General features: G+C 38.4%; 1 protein-coding gene across 1 annotated transcript in view; it reads right to left on the reverse strand.

The window, feature by feature from the left end:
- Positions 1 to 5,126: 5,126 nt before the first annotated feature.
- The window catches only part of LOC136255279 (hemicentin-1-like), a 69,021-nt gene continuing 47,930 nt past the window's right edge, over positions 5,127 to 26,217 (reverse strand). The window contains exons 12-17 of the mRNA XM_066048005.1: positions 15,714 to 15,851; positions 15,583 to 15,665; positions 13,756 to 14,079; positions 13,374 to 13,697; positions 5,417 to 5,740; positions 5,127 to 5,364 (exon numbers count right to left, since the gene is read on the reverse strand). Of these exons, the coding sequence (XP_065904077.1) occupies positions 5,258 to 5,364; positions 5,417 to 5,740; positions 13,374 to 13,697; positions 13,756 to 14,079; positions 15,583 to 15,665; positions 15,714 to 15,851 (1,300 nt within the window). The 3' untranslated portion in view covers positions 5,127 to 5,257. The remainder of the gene's footprint in view (positions 5,365 to 5,416; positions 5,741 to 13,373; positions 13,698 to 13,755; positions 14,080 to 15,582; positions 15,666 to 15,713; positions 15,852 to 26,217) is intronic.

The following is a 26,217-nucleotide window of genomic DNA, read 5'->3' on the forward strand; positions in this document are numbered from 1 at the left end:
TATTGTGAGATTTGTTGACTTGACTATAATAAAGTGTTGTACATGAAGTAAGTTAACACCATAACTGATCCTTACCATGTACATTCACCATAGCATCAGCACTAACAGCACCATGTTCATTAGCTGCTACACATGTGTATATACCCCTGTCATCATATTGGAGGTTAGTAATAGTTAGTGTACCAAAACTAGTAGAGTTAACAGTATTATTGATCAGATATTTCATGTTAGTATCTGATGATGATGTACTGATAATATCTTTACCAACATCACTTCTCATCCTCTGGTACATCCAGGTGATGTTGTGTTGTGGGAATGCATTTACATTACAGATCAATGTGACATCATTATCATCAATTTCTACTGTGTCCACTGGAGCATCATTAATAGTTAGTGTACCTAACAGGCACACAAACATGCGTATACATACAAAAAAGGCTAGATTACATGTAACCCTAATAAGATATGCATGCACAGTTACTGTCATCTTTTTAGGTATGATTAGTCAAAATTAATGTCTGTTTTAAACCCCACTAGTCAAATATTGCATCATGATACAGTTGGCTGCCTGGTAATAAGGTAGCTTGTCAAGTAGTATGGATAATTTGTATTGTGTTGCCTATGTGTCACTGTGTGTTACTCTGTTGCATAAGTTGAAACTTGAACGGTGGTTTCTGCCCTTGTGAAGGACCTGGCTTCACAAGAATAAGTGGTTTACTGGTGGAAGGCCTGATATAGCTGGTCAAAATTAATGTTTTCTGTGTTGATTTTGCTGCATATCTGCCACTAAAGAACCAGCACAGCCCTGAAATCTTGTGTCTGGACTTCTATTGTGGTCTTCACCCCTCATCCTCCACCCCTTTGTGAGTAGTACTTTGCTAATATAACTGCTCAGAATTTTTTATTATATGTGGCAGGAAAACTCTGCAAGCAGCTACAAGTACTGGAAGTGATCTGAAAGGTAATAAATTGATGCATCTGTTATGTGGATTTCATGTGCGTGCTTGCTATCCTTGGCAATGGCTTGAATTTATTACAACTGCTCATCTTGAAACTTTTAATGTGTGATTTTTACTGCTATAGTGATATGCTTTGATAAATTGTTGATACATCTACAGCAGCTCCCACCACAAGATTTACAAACCTTATTACTACATGCAGTTTTTGTGGCCACTTGAATAGTACCACACATGCTCATCTGGCATTTCCAAATGTATGCCACTAGAACCATGGGTATAGGTAGAGGATTTCCAAGTGTTTCCAGAATTTGAAACACCCTCTAGTCCTAAATTTAGATTTCGAAGATAATAGTAGGAACCTATCATACCATTTGGTGTTGTACGAAAGTAGGTGAGTGAGTAACAGTATACAGTACAGCACAACAACTTATAATGACATTAAACTTATATTCATCTCTTATTAGGTAAGAATCTACAGAGGGGACATGAGTGCTCTTAAAACTTTTTGAAAGGATTGATATGCTCTGATAGAGCACTCATCTATACTCTAATAGATCATTCATATTCATTAATATCAAGACACATGGTAGTGTGTCGTGCAGCCAAGAAAGCCGGTGACTACACCGTGAGTATATTAACAGGAAGAAAGAAAACAGCTTTTTCATGCGTGCATAGCTCCATGGCCCCTTCTCCAAAGCACACCATTTTTGTATTATAGCTGTCCCCCAAGTAGGGTACGCCACACAGCAAATTAGAATAAATTTGCAACAGCCATGTGCGAGATATGGGCATTCAAAATTTCGTTTTAATTTCTTCGTTTTTTTCTTCTTATGCTGTACGGGGGCTTTGGTTTCTTTTTGCACACTTTGCAAAAATTGCTATAAAATGCAAACGTGTAACTCGATTGCCTCGATCTTTGGCACATATGAAGAGCATGTAACGGTGGATCCATGTACCAAGTTTGTTGTAAAGCTGAGAAATTTTCAAGGAGTTATGAGTGTTAATTCACGTAAAAAAAGATCACACTTCTGTCACGGCTCCAGGGTAAACCGAGTATAGAAATATCTTGAAAATAGGTGTGTAGATAGGCTGATCATCGTAGCAGTGCCTTTTGATAATTTGAATAGCAATAGAGTTACAGCGACAAAGTTATAAAGCAAAAACAAAGCAAGTGTAAAATCTCAGGATTGAGATACTCTAATAGAGCAGTCACTGTGGGGTAAAAAAGGTGTGCAAAAAATGTCGAAAAAAACTTACCAGATTTCGAACCAGGGATCTCCATACCTAACACCTGCATCCTTAACCACTGAACCATTGTTATCTTGGCTGATCACCACACTTAACTTCTGCTTTATAAATGAAATTTCTAGTTGAAATCTGCTTATAATCAAACGTTTGTAATTTCATAGATCTACCAATAGAAGTACATGTACTAGATTGTTCTAGAACATTCTATGTATGATGTTCTATTAGAAGTCCTCAAAAAAATGTGCACTCTATTAGAGTATTACAATAATATTATCAAATATTGAATTAATTCATGCAATGAAATACATTTATAAGTTTGTCTTCAATAATCATCGTTGTATCTACATAGAAAAGAAGAAATGTGAGTAAAAACAAACCTCAAAGTCAGTCATAGGCTGGTTTTGGGGCCTTATAAAGTACAAAAGAAGTGAAATTCACACAAAAACAGCCAAGCTGTGAAAAAATGGTGCGGCCTTAACAAGCCTGGGTGAAAAAAGTTGTGAAATCAAAGATGGCGGCCAAGTAATGGCTGCAATGATGTTAATGCTAATAAATTTTAACAATGCACATCTGCACCATATTTCACAGCTTGGCTGTTTTTGTGTGGATAAATATTCATGTAAGAAAGAGCTTTATGCATTAGCAAGAGTATTATAATAAAATTACAAGAGCATTTACTCTTGGTATTAGTTAATGCACTGTTGCAACGTCTATATGAAAAATATAACATTAAAAAGAGTGGGCGAGAGACAAATATAGCATGAGGCAAGCAAGCCAAGTAATATATTTTGTCTTGAGATCTTTCAATACTATATTTTTCAAATAGCACACATCCGATTAACGCTCGAACACTTACAGGAGTCTGCCAGGCGGTCAGGATATTTTCTTCTTACTATTTTCATGTATTTGTATCCATAGGAACCCTAGAGAGTGACTTATTATCTCTAAGTACCCCAAGTGGAACCAAATGGACATTGTTTTATTATGATTAAAGTACCTGGTAAAGGCAGAACCTGTATACCAGAAGGTCTTATAAAGACCTAAGATGTTTATATTAACTGCACTAAGTATGTTTGAAAAGTAGGAGAAAGAAGAAAAAATCCATGAAGTAGGAGAAAGAAGAAAAAATATCTTGTATTGCTGTGTAGCTTTTTATTTAAAGTGCATGACCCTTTTAACTATGTATATCGAAACAATGAACATGCAGGGTTAGTTAAACTACAAGCTTACATGATAGGTGGTGTACATATAGCACAGTTTCAGTTTCTACATGACATTTACATACTGTCAACAAAGAGAAATGACCATACCGTCAACAAAGAGAAATGAACTTGTACATAATTTAAAGCCAACACATGTACAATTTACAATTATAGTTACTGCATGGCATGCAAAAGTTCAGAACTTTCAGTTTAATGTTGTACACCTTCTACGCACTGTAGAAAATGAACAGAAGCATGCATAGACTCATGATAATTATTTGAGAGTAGCTGGATGATGAGTGCTTCATTATCAGCACCGATCTTGTCGATTTGTACTGTTAGCGGTGTGACGGTCAGATGGACAGACAGCTTTTCTACTGTATATACATGCTAATATAACTTAGTAATGTTCTACCTGTTTGTATCATCACTGGATCAGAGAATGGTCCATACCCATCAATTTGAGTACCAGCACTAACTGATACATAATATCTGGTAAATATTTCCAAGTCTTCTATCACATAAGAAGTATCACCACCAAGTGATACAGTAGTCCAGTTGAGTGGCTGAGACACTTCAGTATAGTTGAGTTGATGTTTAGTGATGATGCCATTCCTTACTAGTGGATCAGCAAGTTGCCACCTTACAGCAATAGAAGTAGATGTGGGAGATGATAGTGTAACACTTAATGGTGGACCATCAGGAACTATGTATAGGATATTATCAATTTTTACAAAGACTTGATACACACTCACCATCCTCCATTGTCTGCACTACACACTCCATTGGGTTAGAATATGGTCCAATTCCTACTACAGTATGTGCTGCTAGAACAATAGTATAACTGGTAGCTATTCTCAGATCAGTCACAATAGTGTTAGTATCATTGTTACCAATATTAATACTGACATTTCCATCAGTAGAATAGTCAGCAGTGGACAGTGACTGACCAGGAACATAAGACACATTATAGTCAGTAATAATACCATTAGGCATAACAGGAGGTGACCAAGTGATGTCAATAGAAGTAGAACTATTAGCAATGCCTGAACAGTCAAGAGGAGGAGTTTCAGGAGCTATAGGTATAGAATACATACATTTTAAAAGATCATTTACTAACAATATACTAACCTTCTGGTAGAGTACGATTAATTGTTGATGCTCCTGCTTCCTCCAAATCTCCACATCCCAACTCATTACAAGCTACTACAACAAACTGGTACCTCATAAAAGGTAGAATCTGCTCAGTCACATTATAACTGTTAGTAGTAGTAGTGATAAACATGCTAGTTTGATTCTCTCCCATGTTGGACAATAATATTAGGGTTAAATTAGAATCATTTTCCTCTACAAATCTGATGCATATATTGTATCCCATAATATCACTATTTCCATCATATGGGATATCCCATTGTAGGTATACCCATCGACTACCTTGATCCACAATAGTGACATTTTGTATTGGATCAGTCCTCTCTGAAACATACAGGTATATTAGACACAATATCCAGTTATCTTACCTAGTACAGTAACAGGAGTAGGACCACTCACAACTGATATAGTGTCAGTTTCTGGTAGTGTATTAGTAACATTACAAGTGTAACTTCCATTGTCACTACGTTGAAGTGATCTTATCAACAAATTACTGACCACTACAAGTTCAGTTAAGTTAGACATTCCTAACTCTAAGATATCTTGAGGATCAGTGATAGTATTACCATTAGCAAGATCTACTGTTTGAATTTCTGTACAATTACCTAGACCCAAACCTGACCCCACCATTGAGGTAACATTGTATGAATCAAGAACACAGTCTGGATCAATAGGAACATTATTACCATTAAGTTGTCACATGATAGTTGGTAATGGTACTCCAATAGCAGTACATGTTAAGTTAACTTGTGAACTGATGTTGAATCTGTCACCTCCTAATATTGTGAGATTTGTTGGCTTGACTATAATAAAGTGTTGTACATGAAGTAAGTTAACACCATAACTGATCCTTACCATGTACATTCACCATAGCATCAGCACTAACAGCACCATGTTCATTAGCTGCTACACATGTGTATATACCCCTGTCATCATATTGGAGGTTAGTAATAGTTAGTGTACCAAAATTAGTAGAGTTAACAGTATTATTGATCAGATATTTCATGTTAGTATCTGATGATGATGTACTGATAATATCTCTACCAACATCACTTCTCATCCTCTGGTACATCCAGGTGATGTTGTATTGTGGGAGAGCAATAGCAGTACAGATCAATGTGACATCATTATCATCAATTTCTGCTGTGTCCACTGGAGGATCAATAATTTCTGGTGGACCTATTAATAACACAAAACATATGTGACCCAGTCTGGCAAAACCAGTTTTATTGCCTATGTCAGCAGATTCGATTTTTCACCAAGAACACAAGCCTACATGAATAAACTATTTAAGTTCACAATCAAAATCAGCTAGACTTAAGTGGTCTGCCTTTGCTGGTTGCTTTTCCCAAGCCCAGTGGTGATCCATACGTGCATGCGGTGTGGGGCCTTAATGGAGCTCTGGTCAGCCTGGGGATGGCTGTATGTGGCTGTACAGCTCCATGGTATTGAATAAAGAGCTGTGTTGTAAATTTCCTTTCAGCCAGTTTTGAGACCCGAATGGCCCATAACTTGGCCTAATTCATCCCTATGTCTTCCTTTTCAATTTATAAACAGCCTCTTTCCCTCCTTCTGGGCCCCCACCTCCCTCCCCTTTTGGAGCACGCCTGATACAGCCAACCACTGTTTAAAACTATCTAAAATGGCGGGAAACTTAGCTGTTGGCTACTTGCACAGTGGATGCTCTGGAAGGTAAGGAATTGGTGTAAAATATGTGAAAATTTGATACACATAGCTTCAACCATTGGCAAGCTACAACACACTAAATACAGAATTTCTTGATACTTTTGAATAGTCGATAAGACCCCTTTTCCCAGACTGGTCACATATGTAACTGGATTTAGAAGCTCCATTGCATCTATACAATCAATTGCTAATGATAGCATGCAGGTACTGATATGGACATTTGCACACAATATGCAATAGTTTTTCCCCTAAACTTTCTCTGCACTAATATGTAATAGCTGGCTGTTACAATTTCTATTACTTGAACTGGTTTTTACATTGGAGTGTGTAGGATGGGGCATGGAAGAATGATGATGGTATATATCAAGTCAGATTCTTGAAAGCTACCTTAAAAGCATGTCACACATGCCAGAAGAGAGCCTCTTAATCTAGCTTTGTGTGGTGAAATGTTAAGGCTTTAAGTTAACAGTCTGGTGGTGTTAAGTTAAAAATTAATGGTTTGCAAAAATCTGGTCACACATGTGTAGATAGACATGATGAATAGTAAAAGTTGTACACATATAGCCTTTCTGCTACAAGACATGCACTCACTGACATCATTGTCTATAAGTGACTGGCTCTTCAAGAACCCCAAATATTTGTGCAAGCCTAATATATTATTTTGTAGTACAATACTTACATGCTGTAACAAATTCTGTACATTATTTGAGTAGCTGTTTTGCAATGGCACAATCATCAAAACCTCCGTGGCATCATGTTCACCAAAGCAAGTTTCATATCAGCTCTCCCAATATATGAACACTAGTTTACCTTACAAGGGTCACTATTGTCGCAGTTTTTGTGTACCCTCCAGATATAGGAAGGATCTAAAGACACAACTTATCCAGCAAAGTTTTTATGGGTAACATGATGGTGTAAATCTGTATGAAACTGCATTCATACAGTAGTACAGTTAGTAGTAAGGATCTAGAGGTTTGAACTTTCTTGGCCAAGAATATCACCCCAAAAACCCTCATTGCTTCTTCATTACAGTTTAGCAGTATTGGTTAGACATAACCTAGCCCACAAATGTCTTCAAAGTGACCCCAAACCTTCCAAAAGCTTTCTATGAATTTAGCGTAACTTTATTTTTTGCTAACTGACTGACTGTCCGACATACTGATGCCCCCAACCAAGCATAATTGACTATGCATAAGGCTACAGGCTTGATTTCTTCACCCTTTGATGTTACTTTGGCCCATGACATGCCTTTTCACCAACTGCAGCAGCTACAATTCATGCAAACAACTTGAAAATTGGTCTCTGTATAGGCTAGCTCAAACCTTTTGTGTTTTTCTAACACAGCAGTCACAATTTTTATTTGTTAAAAGTTACTGTAGTGTGCAACACAGTACAAGTTCTAAAATTGTTTCTCAAAGTGTTTATAACTTTAAAGTTGTCCTGGACATGCCAAAATTAGTAGTGTCCTTCACTAGTTTGTTTTTACTGTGCATGCAGACCCACAGAATGTCATACATACATGTTGCATGCTTAAAACTTTAAATGGGTAGCCTGCTACTGATACTATGCCAGCATAATCAGTCTATATCAATCAATTCCTACCATATGTTTAAAATGTCAGCTTTAAAGATTTTTTGGTGAAAATTGTTACCAGATTCAGTGTCAGAATTTACAATTTTCAAAAATTTCCTGGGGGAATGTGTCTTTATTATTAAATGCTATCCCACTAGGGACCTGTGAGAAGGCTAAAGCCTGTGAATACAGAGAGTCTGAAACATGTAACTAAAACGTTGAAGAATGCAGAAAACAAAATCCCAGATGTCCCTAGATTTAAGTGTGTATGCTGCAAAAAAAACTTTAGAAACTTGTTACCAAACTTCCTGGAGCTGCCCTTTGGTACAATTATATAAACAACTAGGTAAATGGCAATCAAAAGTTGAAGTTTAAGACCTTAAACTAAGTGCATCTGCAACTAGTATGGAGCAGTATTATCAGGGATCACATGCATGTGCATGTATTGGAACTCTGCACATGCTCACTGTCAACACAAGCCACGCTGTTAAGTGTCAAGAGTTGGTTGACTTGTAGTCTTGCTTGTGACTTACTTTTGATTGTATTGTCATGCCTCCGTGACTGTCGAAACATCAACGTTCTTCCAGCCAAAACCAACCCCCAGCTTTGTCAGGCCGCACGAAGAAACCAAGGAAGAACAGGAACACCACTTCAGCTCAATCCCAGGATGGTAACCCGTTACAGAATAGCGACTTTTCACGGACTGATAATGCTTCACAGAGTGGTGACCCTTTATGGAGTGAAGATTCTCCTCGACCCAGACCCCCTCCCCCAGACTACTTGACGCGGCAGGACATACCTGGAATAGTAAAACAACTTGCTGATGCCTTTTGGAGGCCCTCTCACTCTACAAGCAGACCCACCCAGGCTGTCAGTACTGGACCCACCCCGGCTGTTAGTACTTGACCCACTCCGGCTGTCAGTACTGGACACACTAGCAACTCGCTACAGATTTCCCCACCTGTTACCTCTACCCCTTCTGTGACTGTAAATGCTACTAGTAGTAATGGAGTTCTCTATCTCCCAGGTATGGTTATATACAATATTAGCTGTGTAAGCTTAGTTGCCATGTTGAGTTGTAATTTAATAATGCAAGATATGTGTTGTTATAATTAATTTGCTGATCTTGCAAGCCATACTAGGAGGGGTAAATGCAGATGACAAGTTTTGTTCATTCTTATTATGTGTTAAATGCCTGGTCAAATTTCACCCTCCCCTTCTGGTTTAGCACCAGTATGCTGGCAATTGAGCTATTGCTACATAGATAATTTGCTACAGGGCTGCAGGCAACATATGCATGTACGTATCTATATAATATACATATTATGTGTTGTACTAAGGGTACTGATAGTTGGTACTGTTCTTGTCATAAATTGTCTATGTAGTATGTAATACCTTTAGTTTTGTCATATTAACGTGACATTTGCAAGTCATTATAACCTTACCACTCCATCTTCCTCTGCTCCTTCCTAATAGCACTAAATGTGATTCCTTCTCCACGTGCTCTACAATAAGTTGCAGTAACTGGGCAACTCATGGATCCTACATCTAGCAGTAGACTACCTCTGATACATCCTGCTCTTCCTGGAACCAGTGATATGGACAGTTTTACGGCATTAAGCTTCTCCCTGGTTCCTCCAGTTCCACAAAAGCTCATAGAAAAAATTGAAGCCGGAAACTTTGTTGATATGTCTGAACTATTCAGTGATCATATAGGAATGAAGACAGTCCGAGACAAAGTGACGTAATGCCACCAATATCTTAGAGTGGGCACACTGTTTTGCACTTTACACATCTATCCTAAGCCAGAAGCAACCCCAGTGAGTACCAGACCTGTTAGGATACCAGTTTTTAATACTCCTAGCACGTATGGCATATGAAGGTGATGGTTGGCAAGGGTACGATAGAGTCTTCCGACAGCATGCAGCTGCAAACTTGCTGGGTACATGGGCCACTATAGATGGCTCCTTGTAGTATGTGGCATTTGGTGGAAAGAGAATGGCTCCTCATTTCAAGCACTGTTTCAGCTTCAGTCACTCCTCAACCAACTGTGCTTGGGCTCCTGACTCCGGTTCATCAATCATTCAACCTGCAGATCAAAGCCCACACAATGGCTCTACCACCTACAGTCCTGACTATGGCCAATGTAAAACGCAGAATTTGTCTGGCATGGAACAATTACCAGTATCCTGGTTGTCCTTTCCCCAATTGTTCATTTGAATATTCCTGTGTATATTGCATCCACAATCCTGGTGTCTTAGATAAAGGACATAAAGCCAGTTTCTGTCCATATCAAACCCAAAATCATCGCAACCGTGGACCGGTTAACCGAAGGCTTTATTAGACTCCGTCTACATCGGCATGGTGACTATGACTACATTGTGATTTAAGTTTAGGCATCATTTGTTTCTCTTATTTTTAGCCTATCAATTGTATTTAGACTCTTAACATGTATGTGCTATCTGTACATGGTTGCATTACTGATTATTAACAAATTATGTTAATGAATTACATGTATGTGCTTCCTGTCTAAGTACTGATCACATAATTTGGTACTCTGGGAGAAGAAATACAACAGACATAGATTTACCAATCTCGTTAATTATTTCACTTATAGAAGCTGAGGCTTGACAACTCTCATTGGAGCCAGATATGACAGCTGTTCCCATGTCCACTCTTAATTATCAGGACTGGTTACCCCACTGGCAAAGTCTGACCAAGCATACATCGACTAATATTGTGTTAGTTCCACCAGAAGCCTGCAGAGTAAAAACTCCCCTCAAGGCACCTGCTTGGTCTATCTACCTGAGGACATACCCACATCAAGAGTTAGTTCAATTCTTTTTGAGGGGAATCACAGAAGGTTTCAGAATAGGGTTCAATTACCACACCCAGCAATTGAAGTCAGCACGGAAAAACCTAGAAGGTGCTCTCTCACACCCGGGCATAGTCCAGGAGTACTTGCAGACTGAGATACACATGGGAAGACTGATAGGACCACTTGACAATTCATTTAAGCTGGTAACACAGATAAGTTGTTTTGGAGTAATACCCAAGTCCCACCAACCAGGCAAATGGAGACTCATTGTTGATCTGTCCCACCCAGTGGGATTCAGCATGAATGACAGCATTCCAAAGAATCTTAGTTCCATCAAATATACAATGCTATCCAGGAGATCCTCAGGCTTGGAAAAGGCACTGTGCTAGCTAAAATAGACATCCAGAGTGCATTCAGACTGATACCCGTTCACCCAATGGATCGCCACCTACTAGGCATGTCTTGGACTGATGGTGTTTATATTGATACATGCCTCCCATTTGGCCTGCACTCAGCACCACGGTTATTCAACATTTTGGCTGACCTACTGGCATGGATACTGAAGCAGCAGGGAGTATCTGAGGTCCTCCATTATCTTGATGATTTTCTGACCATGGGTCCCCCGTCTTCAGGAGTGTGTCAACATAATCTAGACATTATTCAGCAAATCTGTACACAGCTGGGAGTTCCCCTTGCAACAGAGAAGGTGGAAGGACCAACAACATCACTGTGCTTCCTTGGGATTAATATCAACACTGAGAAGATGGAGGCCCGTCTCCCAGATGATAAACTTAATAGAATTTGCCACTCGATATACAACTGGCTCCACAAAAGAAAGGCTAGGAAGAAAGAGATTTTATCACTAGTAGGATTACTGCAGCATGCAACCAAGATTGTTAGAAGTGGGAGGACGTTTGTCTCACGCATGTATGCAGCTGCAGCAAAACTCAAAAGGATGCACTACTTTACGCAACTCAACAGGGATTTCCACTCAGATCTGGCATGGTGGCATGTGTTGGAATGGCCTTAGCTTACTCCGCTGTATCTCAGATACATCTCCTGATTTCACTATTTACACTGATGCATCAGGATTGTGGGGTTGCAGTGTATGCTTTAGTACACAATGGCTTCAGTGGCAGTGACCATCAGAATGATTCCCCATCTCAATCATGGCTATGGAACTAGTGCCCATCGTACTCAGCTGTGCAGTGTGGGGTCCACAACTAGCTGGCCACACGGTTTTGTCTCGATGTGACAATAGTAGAGTTGTGGTTAGTGTCAACAAAGGAACAGCAAAGGAAAGCAATGTGATGCACCTCCTTAGATGCTTATGATTTTTTACAGCATACTACGACATATCACTATTGTGTGAGCACATCAGAATGACATTACAGACCATTTATCCCGTGATAACCTGCAGTCTTTCTTTCATCTAAACCCACAAGCCTCTCCAATTGCAACTCCTGTGCTTCCACCACTCCAACAGCTCCTAGCATTACCAGGACTAGACTGGAGATCAACTAACGTTAGAAAGTTGTTTAAGTTTACCATCCGTAGACATTGAACTCAAAACAGCTTATGTGACACCAAACAAAACACAGTAAACTCTTTACCACATATGTAACAGCTATTAATTAACAATCACAACCTTATATGTATGTTTTGATGTATAATCATAATATATGGATTGTAATGCATTTGTTATTATGTCACATCATTCATTAGTACATTCATCATCCGTTTGTACATTTCCTCACTTACCTATCACATTTCCTCCAGCCATGGCAGAAACCCTCCCACATATAGGCAGCACTCTGTCTACACTAGATATCACCAACTTGCAGAATAGCATTCATAGGTACTACTACCAAGGTCTAGCATTGTCAACACAGAGATTGTACAGCACTGGACAGGCACGTTATCATTCATTCTGCCGCCAGCTCCCTGCCATCGACTAAACACATATTATAGTTATTTGTGGTATACCTGGCCAATGAAGGCCTGGCCCATTCCACAATTAAAGTTTATCTGTCAGCTCTCCGTAACCTCCATATGGCCACAGGGCGTCATCAATTTTTCACCAGTCAATTAATGCCAAGATCAGAACAAGTGCTACATGGTATAAAGTGAACTCAAGCAAGCCAATCCCCACCACGTTCGAGGCTGCCAATCACCATCCACATCAATCACCATCTCTGTGTTGACAATGCTTGTCCTTAGGATTGTAATGGTATTTACAATCCTAAGGACAAGTGTGATTCATGAAAATCAAAATTGATTTGAGCTGAGTTGTGAGACCATGCTATGAATTTATAAGTAAACTGTAGTACATACACATGTTAAAAATATAATAATAAAGCACATGTAAGCTACAAATTAACATGTAACAATGGAAACACAGCTAGTAAAAATAAAGTGTTTACTGCATATCATAAATTGAAATATCTTCATCCAACTAAATGACTCATTTAAAAATAGGATTTTCTTTTCAAGTTAGTTTTGATGCCTGCATCATAGTCATGTATAGTTGGTAAGTAAATAGAAAATTTGTTGATAGAGTTCTAAATTACTGTAAAGCCTGCCAGAGAGAACTAGCATAACTAGCTATGTACATCATTATTTTCTACACACAAAATAGCTTTTTGATTACTTGTTCTAAATTGCATTGATGACAGGATGGTTTTTTTTTTTATGACAAGGAGCACATTCTTTTTTAACATGTTAATTAGCACTCACCTTCAACAATAAAGATAATAAAGTCAGTACTAACTCCAGCAGGATTACTCACAGTAAGATTAAACTGTGATGTATAGTTTGGCTGTATATTACTAATATTTAATGTGTACATTTGTGTTGTCATGTTGTATTGAAAGGTCAATATGTTATTATCAACCGTATCATTGTTGGTGATGTCAGTAGTAATCTTTCGTCTAGTCAGTAACCATCTCACATTATCATCAGTGATCAGTGGAAATGAATTGTTAACAATAAAACTCAACACAGCACTCATATTCTCAACTCCAACCACTACTCGGTCCATTGGCATAACAAGTGGAGGAACTGCAGGACAACATGTGATTCACAATTCAAACAGCAGCATATTATTGTGCAAGTTTACCTTGTACAACTAATTCAGCACCCTCAACATTAACAGCACCAACATTATTAGTCACACCATTAGTAGCAGTACAATTGTACACTCCTTGATCACGGAACCTCTCAGTAGAGTTGATGACCAGAGATGATGTAACAGTGTACATGTCACTATCAACCATTGTAGTAACAGTTATTATATCAGTGTTGTCACTGAGGTCATCATCTCCTACTCTACTCCAAACTATTTGAGGAATAGGATTACCAAATGATGTACAATCAAACTGAACTGAGAATGTTTGGTTGACTGTAACATCTACTGGTGGTTGTGTGATGATGTTAGCTGGATCTATAGAGGAGAAGCATTAAAACACATAAATGTATCATGTATATACGCACATAAATGTATGCCAGAAATATTCATTATAGCTATCCCATTATGATACTTATTCTGATAATCATAATTAAACTCAGTATGTTTTTTGCATCACTTATAATTATAAATGGTAGAGACATACTGTAGTGTCATATGGCCTAGGGAAGCCAGTATGGCTAAGAGAAAGGTAAGTCTATATTTATCAGATCTATGTATCATGAACCACAATAGTGGGCTCATAATACATATTTTTGCAAAATTCTAATAGAATGCACACCTAAAATCTGCCTTGAAAGTATCCTTCATCTCAAAACCATACTCTGGTGGTTCTTTGCAATGAGTATAGGTCCACTAGTAAGTATCACCACTGCTTAAAGGTTCTTAGTTTACTAATTTGTTAAGCTGCTTTACTGTAGTTGTACCCAGTTATACTGATAGTAAAATGTCAGTAACTTTAGTATAATTATGGAATATGTTGTTTTGCTAAATTTTAAAGTCTTAGTAAAACATCAGTGAATGTGGCTTTACTGAAAAGCTACTAAAAGAGTAAATTATTAACTGTTTCATATACTGGGGACTAGTAAACTAAGAAAATTCAAGCAGTGTAAGTGAAAAGGAAACAGTAACTATAGCTAAGTGCATTTTGGACAACACTGAACTTTTCCATTTTGTTCATATCATTATACAATCAAGTACTAGCTAAAGATAATAAGAAATGCAGTTACAATTACATCATAATAAAATGCACAATGAATTAATATTATGGAAAATTGCAAGGCCTAGCACTGTACACTAAATAACTGGGATTATGATATATGTTGATCAAAAGATGCAAGCATATAGTAATTATGACTTCATGCTGGTGAGCAAAATGGTACAGTGATTCTATTTAATGCTGATTAAAACAATGTGACCTGCATTCTGCAGTTTGTTCACTGATCAGAGAGTGATGGTGGATCCTAGAGAGATGATGAGGTAGAAAGCAGATGTAGTGTTTAGTCAGGTTAGGCGTGTTTTATCTCAGCTGGTTGTTTACAGGCGACCTAGTTAATACTGGGTTTTGCCAGCTCATCAGCCTATTAGAGAGAGGGTGCTTGCGAGATAAATGCAAGAAGGCTGAAGTAAGTTTTTTGAAACACTGCACAATTGAAATACTCTAATAGAGCAGTCACTATGGAGCAGTTACTTAGCTGTAGTAATGTGCACACTTACTTACCCACACAGTTCTGTCTTTGGTTAGCTACCTTATATTTCATGAAGTTATAGTATTTACAAGAAATTAAAATCATAACTTAGCTAAGCCCTGTGTGTTCATCTTGCAAATGTGCTTAGATTGATGTGTACTCCAGTAGAGCAGTAACTTACACTAATATACCAGTCATCTTCAAACTTTTAATTTTGAACATGAAAACAATGTATGGTACAGGTAGTTTAGTGAATGGGATGCCTTGGCTGCTAGATGTATCACATGATCACCCAATTTGAGTTGAGAGTTAATGGAAATTTCTAAGTATCTGACTACTGACTTCAGTGGAATCTGTTGGCCACCCAGAAAACAACTACACAAGGGGTGAAGATGCTTGTATAAAATTCAAATTCTTTCACACTTGAGAGGATTCAGCTTCAATAGCCATTTCTTGAACAATTCATAAATCTTAGTAAGGTCATCTTGGAGAAGTTTATGATCATCAAGAGACACAATTTCCTTGTAAAGAGTAATATCATCAGCAAAGAGTTTGATGTTGCTATGTTGGACGGCTCATTAACATACAATAAAACAAAAGGAGGCCTAGAAACTGATCTTTTGGGCACCCCAGATCTGACAGGCAGCCATTCAGAAAAGATGCCATTAACCACAACTCACTGATATCGTTTAGTTAAGAAAGAATGAAACCATGATAACAGACTGCCATGAATTCCTAGACTCCCAAGTCGAAGTAACAGTCGCTGATGTGGGATGGAGTCAAAAGCCTTAGCAAGGTCAAGTAAAAGGCTGTGAACAGAGTTACGTCATAATTATCATTATTATTTTTTTTTGTTTCACAGACATAGCATAATTTACAAGGAGAATTCTGGGATAAAAACTACCAAGGGTTGTCTTATGAGTCATTGTGCAATTTCATGACCTATTCTTAATTTTAATTTTGCATGAAAAAAACAGCCCAAACCAGGCTGTTTCTTCTAGTTAAAATGCTATTACGCCATAAAAGATCATGCTCAAAGTTTAGTTTGCTGGTTCACTGCTTGTTACTCACAAAATCTTCCCTTATTAGAACTCAGTATAGGCCAGAAAGCTTACTCTATGCTGAAGACTTTGTTGCAAAGTGGCTTTTTCATGACATGATTATTGTATGTGGGCAGATTTTCCAAGATTGAAATACTCTAATAGAGCAGTCAAATGTATCTGATAACAACAAAGTCTGCATAGCTTCTATTTCTTCTTCATTTCGCACACTTCGCAAAATCCGCCATAAAACACGAATGCGTGCTCAGATCGGGCTGAAATTTGGCACACTTAAAGGGCTCATTAAGGCGGATCTCTGTACCAACATTGGTAGGAATCCGATGAACATTCACGGAGTTATGACCGATTATTTGCGTAAAATAAGGTCGAAGGTCTGTCACGCCTACAGGGTAAACTCCTTTGAGGAATCAGTTGAACATTGCTATGTAGATGGAGTAACCATCGTAGGAGTGCCTTTCTGTGGTTTGAAAGGAATCGGGATAAAGACCATAGAGATATGACACAAAACCCGACCTGTGTCAAAATTACGCGATCGATTTTTATGAATAAAAAAACTATTAGTTTTCACATCTACCAGGCAAACCGCTTATAGCAATGAGCTGAAAATCAGTGTGTAGCTGGAATAATCATCATAGAAAGTCCTTGCAGTAGTACAGAAGAATCAGATTACAAACCACTGAGTCATGATTCGAAAGGCAACTACGTGTAGCAAATGCGAGATCGAGATACTCTAATAGAACAGTCACCCTAATAGAGCATTCAGCTACGTTTATAACTTACTCCATTACAGAATTATATTACATTGCAGGATATTCTGTACGGAATTCAGCTACAAACAGTTAATCTGATAGACAATTCAGCTACATGCAAGTCACCCTGTAGAGAGTTCATCTAGAAACAAGTCACCCTGTATCAGCTAGAAGAAGTTACCTTGTAGAGAGTTCAGCTACAAAGAAACCACCATGTAGAGAGTTAAGCTGCAAACAAATCACCCAGTAGAAAGTTCAGCTATGAACAGATCACCCTGTTGAGAGTTCAGTTAGAAACAAGTCATCCTGTAGAGAGATCAGCTAGAAGTATCACCTTGTAGAAAGTTCAGCTACAAACAAATCACCTGTAGAGAGTTCAGCTACAAACAAATCACCCTGTAGAGAGATCAGCTAGAAGAAGTCACCTTGTAGAGAGTTCAACTATAAAGAAACCACCATGTAGAGAGTTAAGCTGCAAACAAATCACCCAGTAGAAAGTTCAGCTATGAACAGATCACCCTGTTGAGAGTTCAGTTAGAAACAGGTCATCCTGTAGAGAGATCAGCTAGAAGTATCACCTTGTAGAAAGTTCAGCTACAAACAAATCACCTGTAGAGAGTTCAGCTACAAACAAATCACCCTGTAGAGAGATCAGCTAGAAGAAGTCACCTTGTAGAGAGTTCAGCTATAAAGAAACCACCATGTAGAGAGTTGAGCTGCAAATAAATCCCCTGTAGAGAGTTCAGCTAGAAACAAGTCACCCTGTAGAGAGATCAGCTAGAAACAAGTCACCCTGTAGAGAGTTCAGCTAGAAGAAGTCACTTTGTAGAGAGTTCAGCTACAAAGAAACTACCATGTAGAGAGTTCAGCTGCAAACAAATCACCTGTAGAGAACTCAGCTACAAACAAATCGCCCTGTAGAAAGATCAGCTACCTTGTAGGGAGTTCAGCTACGAACAGATCACCCTGTAGAGAGTTCAGCTACAAACAAATCAATCACTTTGTAGAGAGTTTAGCTGCAAATAAATCACCCTGTAGAGAATTCAGCTACAAACAAATCACCCTGTAGAAAGATCAGCTAGAAGAAGTTACCTTGTAGAGAGTTCAGCTACAAAGAAACCACAATGTAGAGAGTTCAGCTGCAAACAAATCACCTGTAGAGAGTTCAGCTAGAAACAAGTCACCCTGTAGAGAGATCAGCTAGAAACAAGTCACCCTGTAGAGAGTTCAGCTAGAAGAAGTCACATTGTAGAGAGTTCAGCTACAAAGAAACTACCATGTAGAGAGTTCAGCTGCAAACAAACACCCTGTAGAGAACTCAGCTACAAACAAATCGCCCTGTGGATAGATCAGCTAGAAGAAGTTACCTTGTAGGGAGTTTAGCTACAAACAAATCACCCTGTAAAGAGTTAAGTTACAAAGAAATCATCATGTAGAGAGTTCAGCTGCAAAAAAATCATCCTGTAGAGAGTTCAGCTATGAAAAGATCACCCTGTAGAGAGTTCAGCTAGAAGAAGCCACCTTTTAGAGAGTCAGCTACAAAGCAACCACCATGTAGAGAGTTCAGCTGCAAAAAAAATTAATCACCCTGTAGAAAGATCAGCTAGAAGAAGTTACCTTGTAGAGAGTTCAGCTACAAAGAAACCACCATGTAGAGAGTTCAGCTGCAAACAAATCACCTGTAGAGAGTTCAGCTACAAAGAAACCACCATGTAGAGAGTTAAGCTGCAAACAAATCACCCAGTAGAAAGTTCAGCTATGAACAGATCACCCTGTTGAGAGTTCAGTTAGAAACAAGTCATCCTGTAGAGAGATCACCTAGAAGTATCACCTTGTAGAGAGTTCAGCTACAAACAAATCACCTGTAGAGAGTTCAACTACAAACAAATCACCCTGTAGAGAGATCAGCTAGAAGAAGTCACCTTGTAGAGAGTTCAGCTATAAAGAAACCACAATGTAGATAATTCAGCTGCAAACACATCACCCTGTAGAGAATTCAGCTAGAAACAAATCGCCCTGTAGAGAGACCAGCTAGAAACAAGTCGCCCTGTAGACAGATCAGCTAGAAGAAGTTACCTTGTAGAGAGTTCAGCTGCAAACAAATCACCCTGTAGAGAATTCAACTACAAACAGATAACCCTGCAGAGAGTTCAGCTAGAGTCAAGTCACCCTGTAGAGAGAATCCTGTAAAGAGTTCATCTACGTACAAGCAGATCATCCTGTAGAGAGTTCAGCTACATTTCAAGTCACCCAGTAGAGAGATCAGCTGCGAATTATCCTGTGGGGATTAATTGACATGTAATAAATATATGCTCTCCAGGGGCGGATCCAGGAGTTGGCAAGGGGAGGGGCACAAACAGACTTAAGTTGTAGGTGGTTGAGGAGAGCAGATTCTCTTGTAATTTTAATTAGCAATGATCACTCCTTAGTAGGCTGATTTTTTTCATTGTGGCCTTTGCAGATGGTTGTGAAGTCTTAAAATAGGCTATGATTAGTATGAAAGTCTTAACACTAGACTAGCAATACGATAATTATTTTAGAGGCGCTTAATAGGTACGAAGGTGCTGGGTGACACTTTGACAGTTATTTTAAATATGGTTTTAGGTGAGTTTGTAATGAATTCAGATAATATGCAGCTTTCATGAGTTATATAAATTGATTTTGGTCTGACAAAGTGTATAGTATTTCTATCAAAAGAAGTAGTGTTCTTCCACAAAGGGAATTAGGGGGGGGGAGCATTTGCCCCAAATGCCCCATCCTGGATCCACCATTGCTCTCTTTTTATATTATGAACTCTTGATATATGCATTATATATATAATTTGTACATTTGCTGATGAAATCAGAATGAGTTAAAGTATTTATAAAATCTGCTTCATCTTTTTCTTTTTCCTGTGGTAAAGAAAAATATATAGGTTAAAAAGCCCCAAAGCTGGCCATAGGCCAGCTTTGGGGTATACAAATACAAAAAGAAGTGAAATCTAATCAAAAACAGCCAAGCTGTAAAAAAAGGAGTGCGGCCCCCAAAAAGGCTATGGTGAAAAAAGATGTGAAATCCAAGGTGGCGGCCAAGAAATGGCTGTGATGGTAGGTTAGTGGTAAAAATTTTAATAACGACAATTCAGGTGAATTTTGTGCCAATTGACCAAGCGGCACCAAATTCACCTGAATTGTCGTTATTAAAATTGCACATTTTCTGTACTAAGGTGTAGTGTGTTCATGTTTTGCTGGATTTTTAATGTGAATTGCTCATTATAATTAAAAATCTTGAAAATTGTCCTATTTTTTTATGGTGGCATAATGCTTGATGCTTTTGTTAGCCTATTATGCTCATAATTATGCCGGTATAAGAGATACAAGCCTAACTGTAGATATCGTACACTTATAGAAACAATAATATGCCGTAATAAAGTTATGAAGCTTCAAAGTTCAAAATATGAGTTAAATTTTGTGTGTGAAAAACAGATACCTTTCCAGCCACAAATGTGACCATATTTCAATCTTCCACATGTATCATAATTACCAATGCAACTTTGATATAATCTATTGACTTGACATTTGGTCAGTAGTATATAGGAAACAACATAATTCAATGGATGGAAAATTTCAATTTGTGAAACATAGGTACAGTCTTTAAATTCACATAATTGGATGTGTGTGGAAGATCACTTTTTGTAGATCTGCTCACAATTGCAAACAATACATAAATGTACTATTTCTATCACGATATCCATTCTGTGAGCCAATCTACTAAAAAGGATTACTAATACTCCACTCCTTTAACTATAGAACTGATAATCAAACTAACAGGCAATTTACATAATATAACTTTCCATACCTTGCAATTCTGAATTCACCATCTACATCTGATTCGTGTATATCTTCAGTATCGTCAGAACCATTGCTACACATCTGTAAACCTTTATATAATGACAGCATATAGTCACTTGAGATGTGTGTTAGACTGTATACTAGAATAATACCACCAACATGCTGGTGAGGCAACTGCTCAAGTAGAATAGGAGTGATGTATGTTAGAAATTGCTGTAGATATACTACCTCGTATCATGACTCATGCACTGTACGGAGACAAAGCATTATTTTTTTACAGTAAGGGATACTTTGAACCACCATGAATTTTACTTACACGCCACTTGACTTTGATCTCTTTAACACAATTACTGTGCACGATTATGTATAACCAAGAGTTCATTATGGCGAAGAAGAAGAATTAGTACGTATTCTTAGTAAAACCTACATGCATGTCTAGATCTCCACTACAGTCTGCAAAATGTAATAATCACATTGCAGTGCAGTTTATAAAAATATACCTGATGTAGTTTCTGTAGATCCTTCACTGTTTTGAAGTACTTCAAGACTCCCCATTCAACATATGCTTAAGTTGTTTATGAGAGTTAATTTGTTCACTGAACTCTTGCATGACACTTGAACTTACTCAGACACTAATGCAGATAGTTGAGCTATTAATGCTTAGTTTTGTGGAATTTCTGGTGTTGTTAAAGTACTCTCCTTGAAGGCTCTGGTGACTGTTATCTATAACAAAGGATTCTGAAATCATTTAATTTGTATGTAGAATCAACCGTCGACACTTCTGGATAACAATGATGGCTGTACTGTGGGTGCTGTACTCCATTAGTTTATCCAGATATACCTGTGAACACATCATCTACTATTGATGCTATGATACAAATAAAAGCACAATTCAGTTAAGACATTTTTACCTGTAACCATCACATAATTATGTACTGTACAGGATTCAGAAGTATCGATGCATTTCTCCAAATAAATATACCACAATACAATGATACATATAATTATATATTATGTAATATGTGATCCAATTAGTAGAAACCCAACTAGTTCGCATTTTCTCAAACTTCAAAAACCAATGGGCTTGTAAAGTTTCAGCTTTTATATCTGGCAATTTATATTATCTTGGATTTGTAGTGATTGGCAACAGGAAGAACAAAATGCATACTAGAGGTTATGTAGGGGAGTGACAACATCAGAAAGTAAATTACATGCACAAATACATGTGTTTACTCAACCATTAGTCACAATTCATGAATTCCTGCCTACTTCAATCACCGAGATGAACTCATTAAATCAAGATACACGATAGTGTGTCGTGCAGCCCAAGAAGCCGGCGAGCCACACCGTGAGTATATTTACAGGAAGAAAGTAAACGCGAGTTGCACACCTTTGTACAGCGGCGGAGGAAGTAGTTGATATGAGGGGGGGCTCCGCTGAGCTGACCCAGACTTATTTCTATAGTTTGGTAAGGTGAGACCAAAAAAAAAAAAGGTCACAACCAACTCACAAGAACTTTCCACCTCACCAGCTACCATTTCTAGCTGATAAACTACATAAAAATCCTTACATAGCTCGCTACACACTGACTACTTTATTAGAGTGACTGCTCTATTAGAGTATCTCGATCTTTATCACGGTTTTCAGCCCCACTCCAAGAAAGATAATTTCGTGTGATATCATTCTGAGGGGGGGCTAAGCCCCCCCTCAGCAGACCTAGGGGGGGCTTTAGCCCCCTAGCCCCCCCCCTTTCCGCCGCCTATGCCTTTGTACCTCCGTGATTCTTTATCCTATTGAAACCAAAGTTACTACAGAAATGCCGGCTAGGTAGGGGAGTCCACATACCAAATGTGAAGACAATCGCTCCAGCCATTTCCGATATACGAGCGGCCAAAGTTTGGGGTTTTTTTCTTGGTTTTTTCTTCTACTTCTTCTTTTCGCACACTTTGCAAAATCCGCAATAAAACACGAATGCGCGCTTGGATCGGGATGAAATTTAGCACACTTAAAGGGCTCATTAAGACGAATCTCAGTACCAAGTTTGGTAGGAATCCGATGAACATTCACGGAGTTATGACCAATTATTTGCGTAAAATAAGGTCGAAGGTCTGTCACGCCCACAGGGTAAACCTCTTGAAGGAATGAGCTGAAAATTGCTGTGTAGATGGAGTAACTATCGTAGGAGTGCCTTTTTGTGGTTTGAAAGGAATCCAGTTAAAGGCCATCGAGATATGACACAAAACCCAACCTATGTCACAATTACGCGATCGACTTTTATGAATAAAAAAACTATTAGTTTTCACGCCTACCAGGCAAACCGCTTAGAACATTGAGCTGAAAATCGGTGTGTAGCTGGAATAATTAGCATAGAAAGTCCTTGCAGTAGTACAGAAGAATCGGATTACAAACCACTGAGTTATGATTCCAAAGCCAACTACGTGTAGCATATGCGAGATCGAGATACTCTAATAGAACAGTCACCCTAATAAAGCATTCAGCTACGTATAACTTACTCCATTATAGAATTATATGGCATTGCAAGTTATTCTGTAAGGAGTTCAGCTACAAACAGTTAATCTTATAGACAATTCAACTACAAGCAAGTCATCCTGTAGAGAGTTCAGCTACAAATATGTTGCTGTAGAGATTCAGAACATTATAAGTCACACTGAAGAGAATTCAACTATAAACAAGTCACCTTGTAGAGAGTTCAGCTACAACAAGTCACTCTGTAGAGAATTCAGCTACAAACAAGTCACTGCGTAAAGGGTTCAGCTACAAAAAAGCTACCTAGTAGAGAGTTCATCTAGATCAGCTACAAACAAGTTACTTTATGCAATGTTCAGCTACAAGTAAGTCACTCTGTAGAGAGTTCAGCCACAAACAAGTCACCGTGGAGAGAGAGTTCAGCAACCAATCAAAAAACCACCATGTAAAAGAGTTCAGCTATACATACAAGATATAACTCTACAGAGAGATCAGGTAGAAACTTAACAGATCACACTGTAGAGAGTTCAGCTAGAAACAAGTCATCCAGACTGAGTAGAGAGATCAACTAGAAAACATCACCTTGTAGAGAGTTCAAATCACCCTGCAGATAGTTCAGCTACAAACAAATCACCCTATAGAGAGATCAGCTAGAAGCAGTCACCTTGTAAAGAGTTTAGCTACAAAGAAACTACCATGTAGAGAATTCAGCTATGAACAGATCATCCTGTCGAGAGTTCAGCTAGAAACAAGTCATTATGTAGAGAGATCAACTAAAAGAAGTTACCTTGTAGAGAGTTCAGCTACAAAGAAACAACCATGTAGAAAGTTCAGCTGCAAACAAATCAAACTATACAGAGTTCAGCTACAAACAAACCATCATGTAGAGAGTTCAGCTGCAAACAAATCACCCTGTATTGAGTTCAGCTATGAAAGGATCACCCTGTAGAGAGTTCAGCTAGAAACAAGTCATCCTGTAGAGAGATCAGCTAGAAGAAGCTACCTTGTAGAGAGTTCAGCTACAAAGAAAGCACCATGTAGAGAGTTCAGCTGCAAACAAATCGAATTGTAGAGAGTTTAGCTACCGAAATCACCCTGTAGAGAGTTCAGCTAGAAACAAGTTATCCTGAAAGAGATCAGCTAGAAGAGATTACCTTGTAGAATGTTCAACTATGAACAAACCATCATGTAGAAAGTTCAGCTGCAAACGAATCACCCTACAGAGAGTTCAGCTACGAGAAGATCACCCTATAGAGAGTTCAGCTAGAAGAAGTCACCTTGTAGAGAATTCAGCTGCAAAGAAACCACCATGTAGATAGTTCAGCTGTAAACAAATCATCCTATAGAGAGAGTTCAGCTATGAACAGATCACTCGGTAGAGTTCAGCTAGAAACAAGTCACCTTACAGAGAGATCAGCTAGAAACAAGTCATCCTGTAGAGAGACCAGCTAGAACAAATCACTTTGTATGTAGAAAGTTCAGCTACAAAAAAAAATCACCCTGTAGAGAGGTCAGCTACAAACAAATCTCCCTGTAGAGAGATCAGCTAGAAGAAGTTACCTTGTGGAGAGTTCAGCTACAAAGAAACCATCATGTAGAGAGTTCAGCTACAAACAAATCTCTCTGTAGAGAGATCAGCTAGAAGAAATTACATTGTAGAGAGTTCAGCTACAAAGAAACCATCATGTAGAGAGTTCAGCTGCAAACAGATCACCTGTAGAGAGTTCAGCTACAAACAAATCTCCCTGTAGAAAGGTCAGCTAGAAGAAGTCACCTTGTAGAGAGTTCAGCTACAAAGAACCATCATGTAGAGAGTTCAGCTGCAAACAAATCTCTCTGTAGAGAGATCAGCTAGAAGAAATTACCTTGTAGAGAGTTCAGCTACAAAGAAACCATCATGTAGAGAGTTCAGCTACAAACAAATCTCTCTGTAGAGAGATCAGCTAGAAGAAATTACCTTGTAGAGAGTTCAGCTACAAAGAAACCATCATGTAGAGAGTTCAGCTGCAAACAGATCACCTGTAGAGAGTTCAGCTACAAACAAATCTCCCTGTAGAAAGGTCAGCTAGAAGAAGTCACCTTGTAGAGAGTTCAGCTACAAAGAACCATCATGTAGAGAGTTCAGCTGCAAACAAATCACCTGTAGAGAGTTCAGCTACAAAGAAATCTCCCTGTAGAGAGATCAGCTAGAAGAAGTTACCTTGTGGAGAGTTCAGCTACAAAGAAACTATCATGTAGAGAGTTCAGCTGCAAAAAAATCACCTGTAGAGAGTTCAGCTACAAACAAATCTCCCTGTAGAGAGATCAGCTAGAAGAAGTTACCTTGTAGAGAGTTCAGCTACAAAGAAACCATCATGTAGAGAGTTCAGCTGCAAACAAATCACCTGTAGAGAGTTCAGCTACAAAGAAGTCTCCCTGTAGAGAGATCAGCTAGAAGAAGTTACCTTGTAGAGAGTTCAGCTACAAAGAAAACATCGTGTAGAGAGTTCAGCTGCAAACAAATCACCTGTAGAGAGTTCAGCTACAAACAAATCTCCCTGTAGAAAGGTCAGCTAGAAGCAGTCACCTTGTAGAGAGTTCAGCTACAAAGAACCATCATGTAGAGAGTTCAGCTGCAAACAAATCACCTGTATAGAGTTCAGCTGCAAATAAATCTACCTGTAGAGAAATCAGCTAGAAGAAGTTTCCTTGTAGAGAGTTCAGCTACAAACAAATCACCCTGTAGAAAGATCAGCTAGAAGAAGTTACTTTGTGGAGAGTTCAGCTACAAAGAAACCATCATGTAGAGAGTTCAGCTGCA

This window comes from Dysidea avara, chromosome 5, assembly GCF_963678975.1.
Source record: "Dysidea avara chromosome 5, odDysAvar1.4, whole genome shotgun sequence".
NCBI classification, from domain to species: Eukaryota; Metazoa; Porifera; class Demospongiae; order Dictyoceratida; family Dysideidae; genus Dysidea; species Dysidea avara.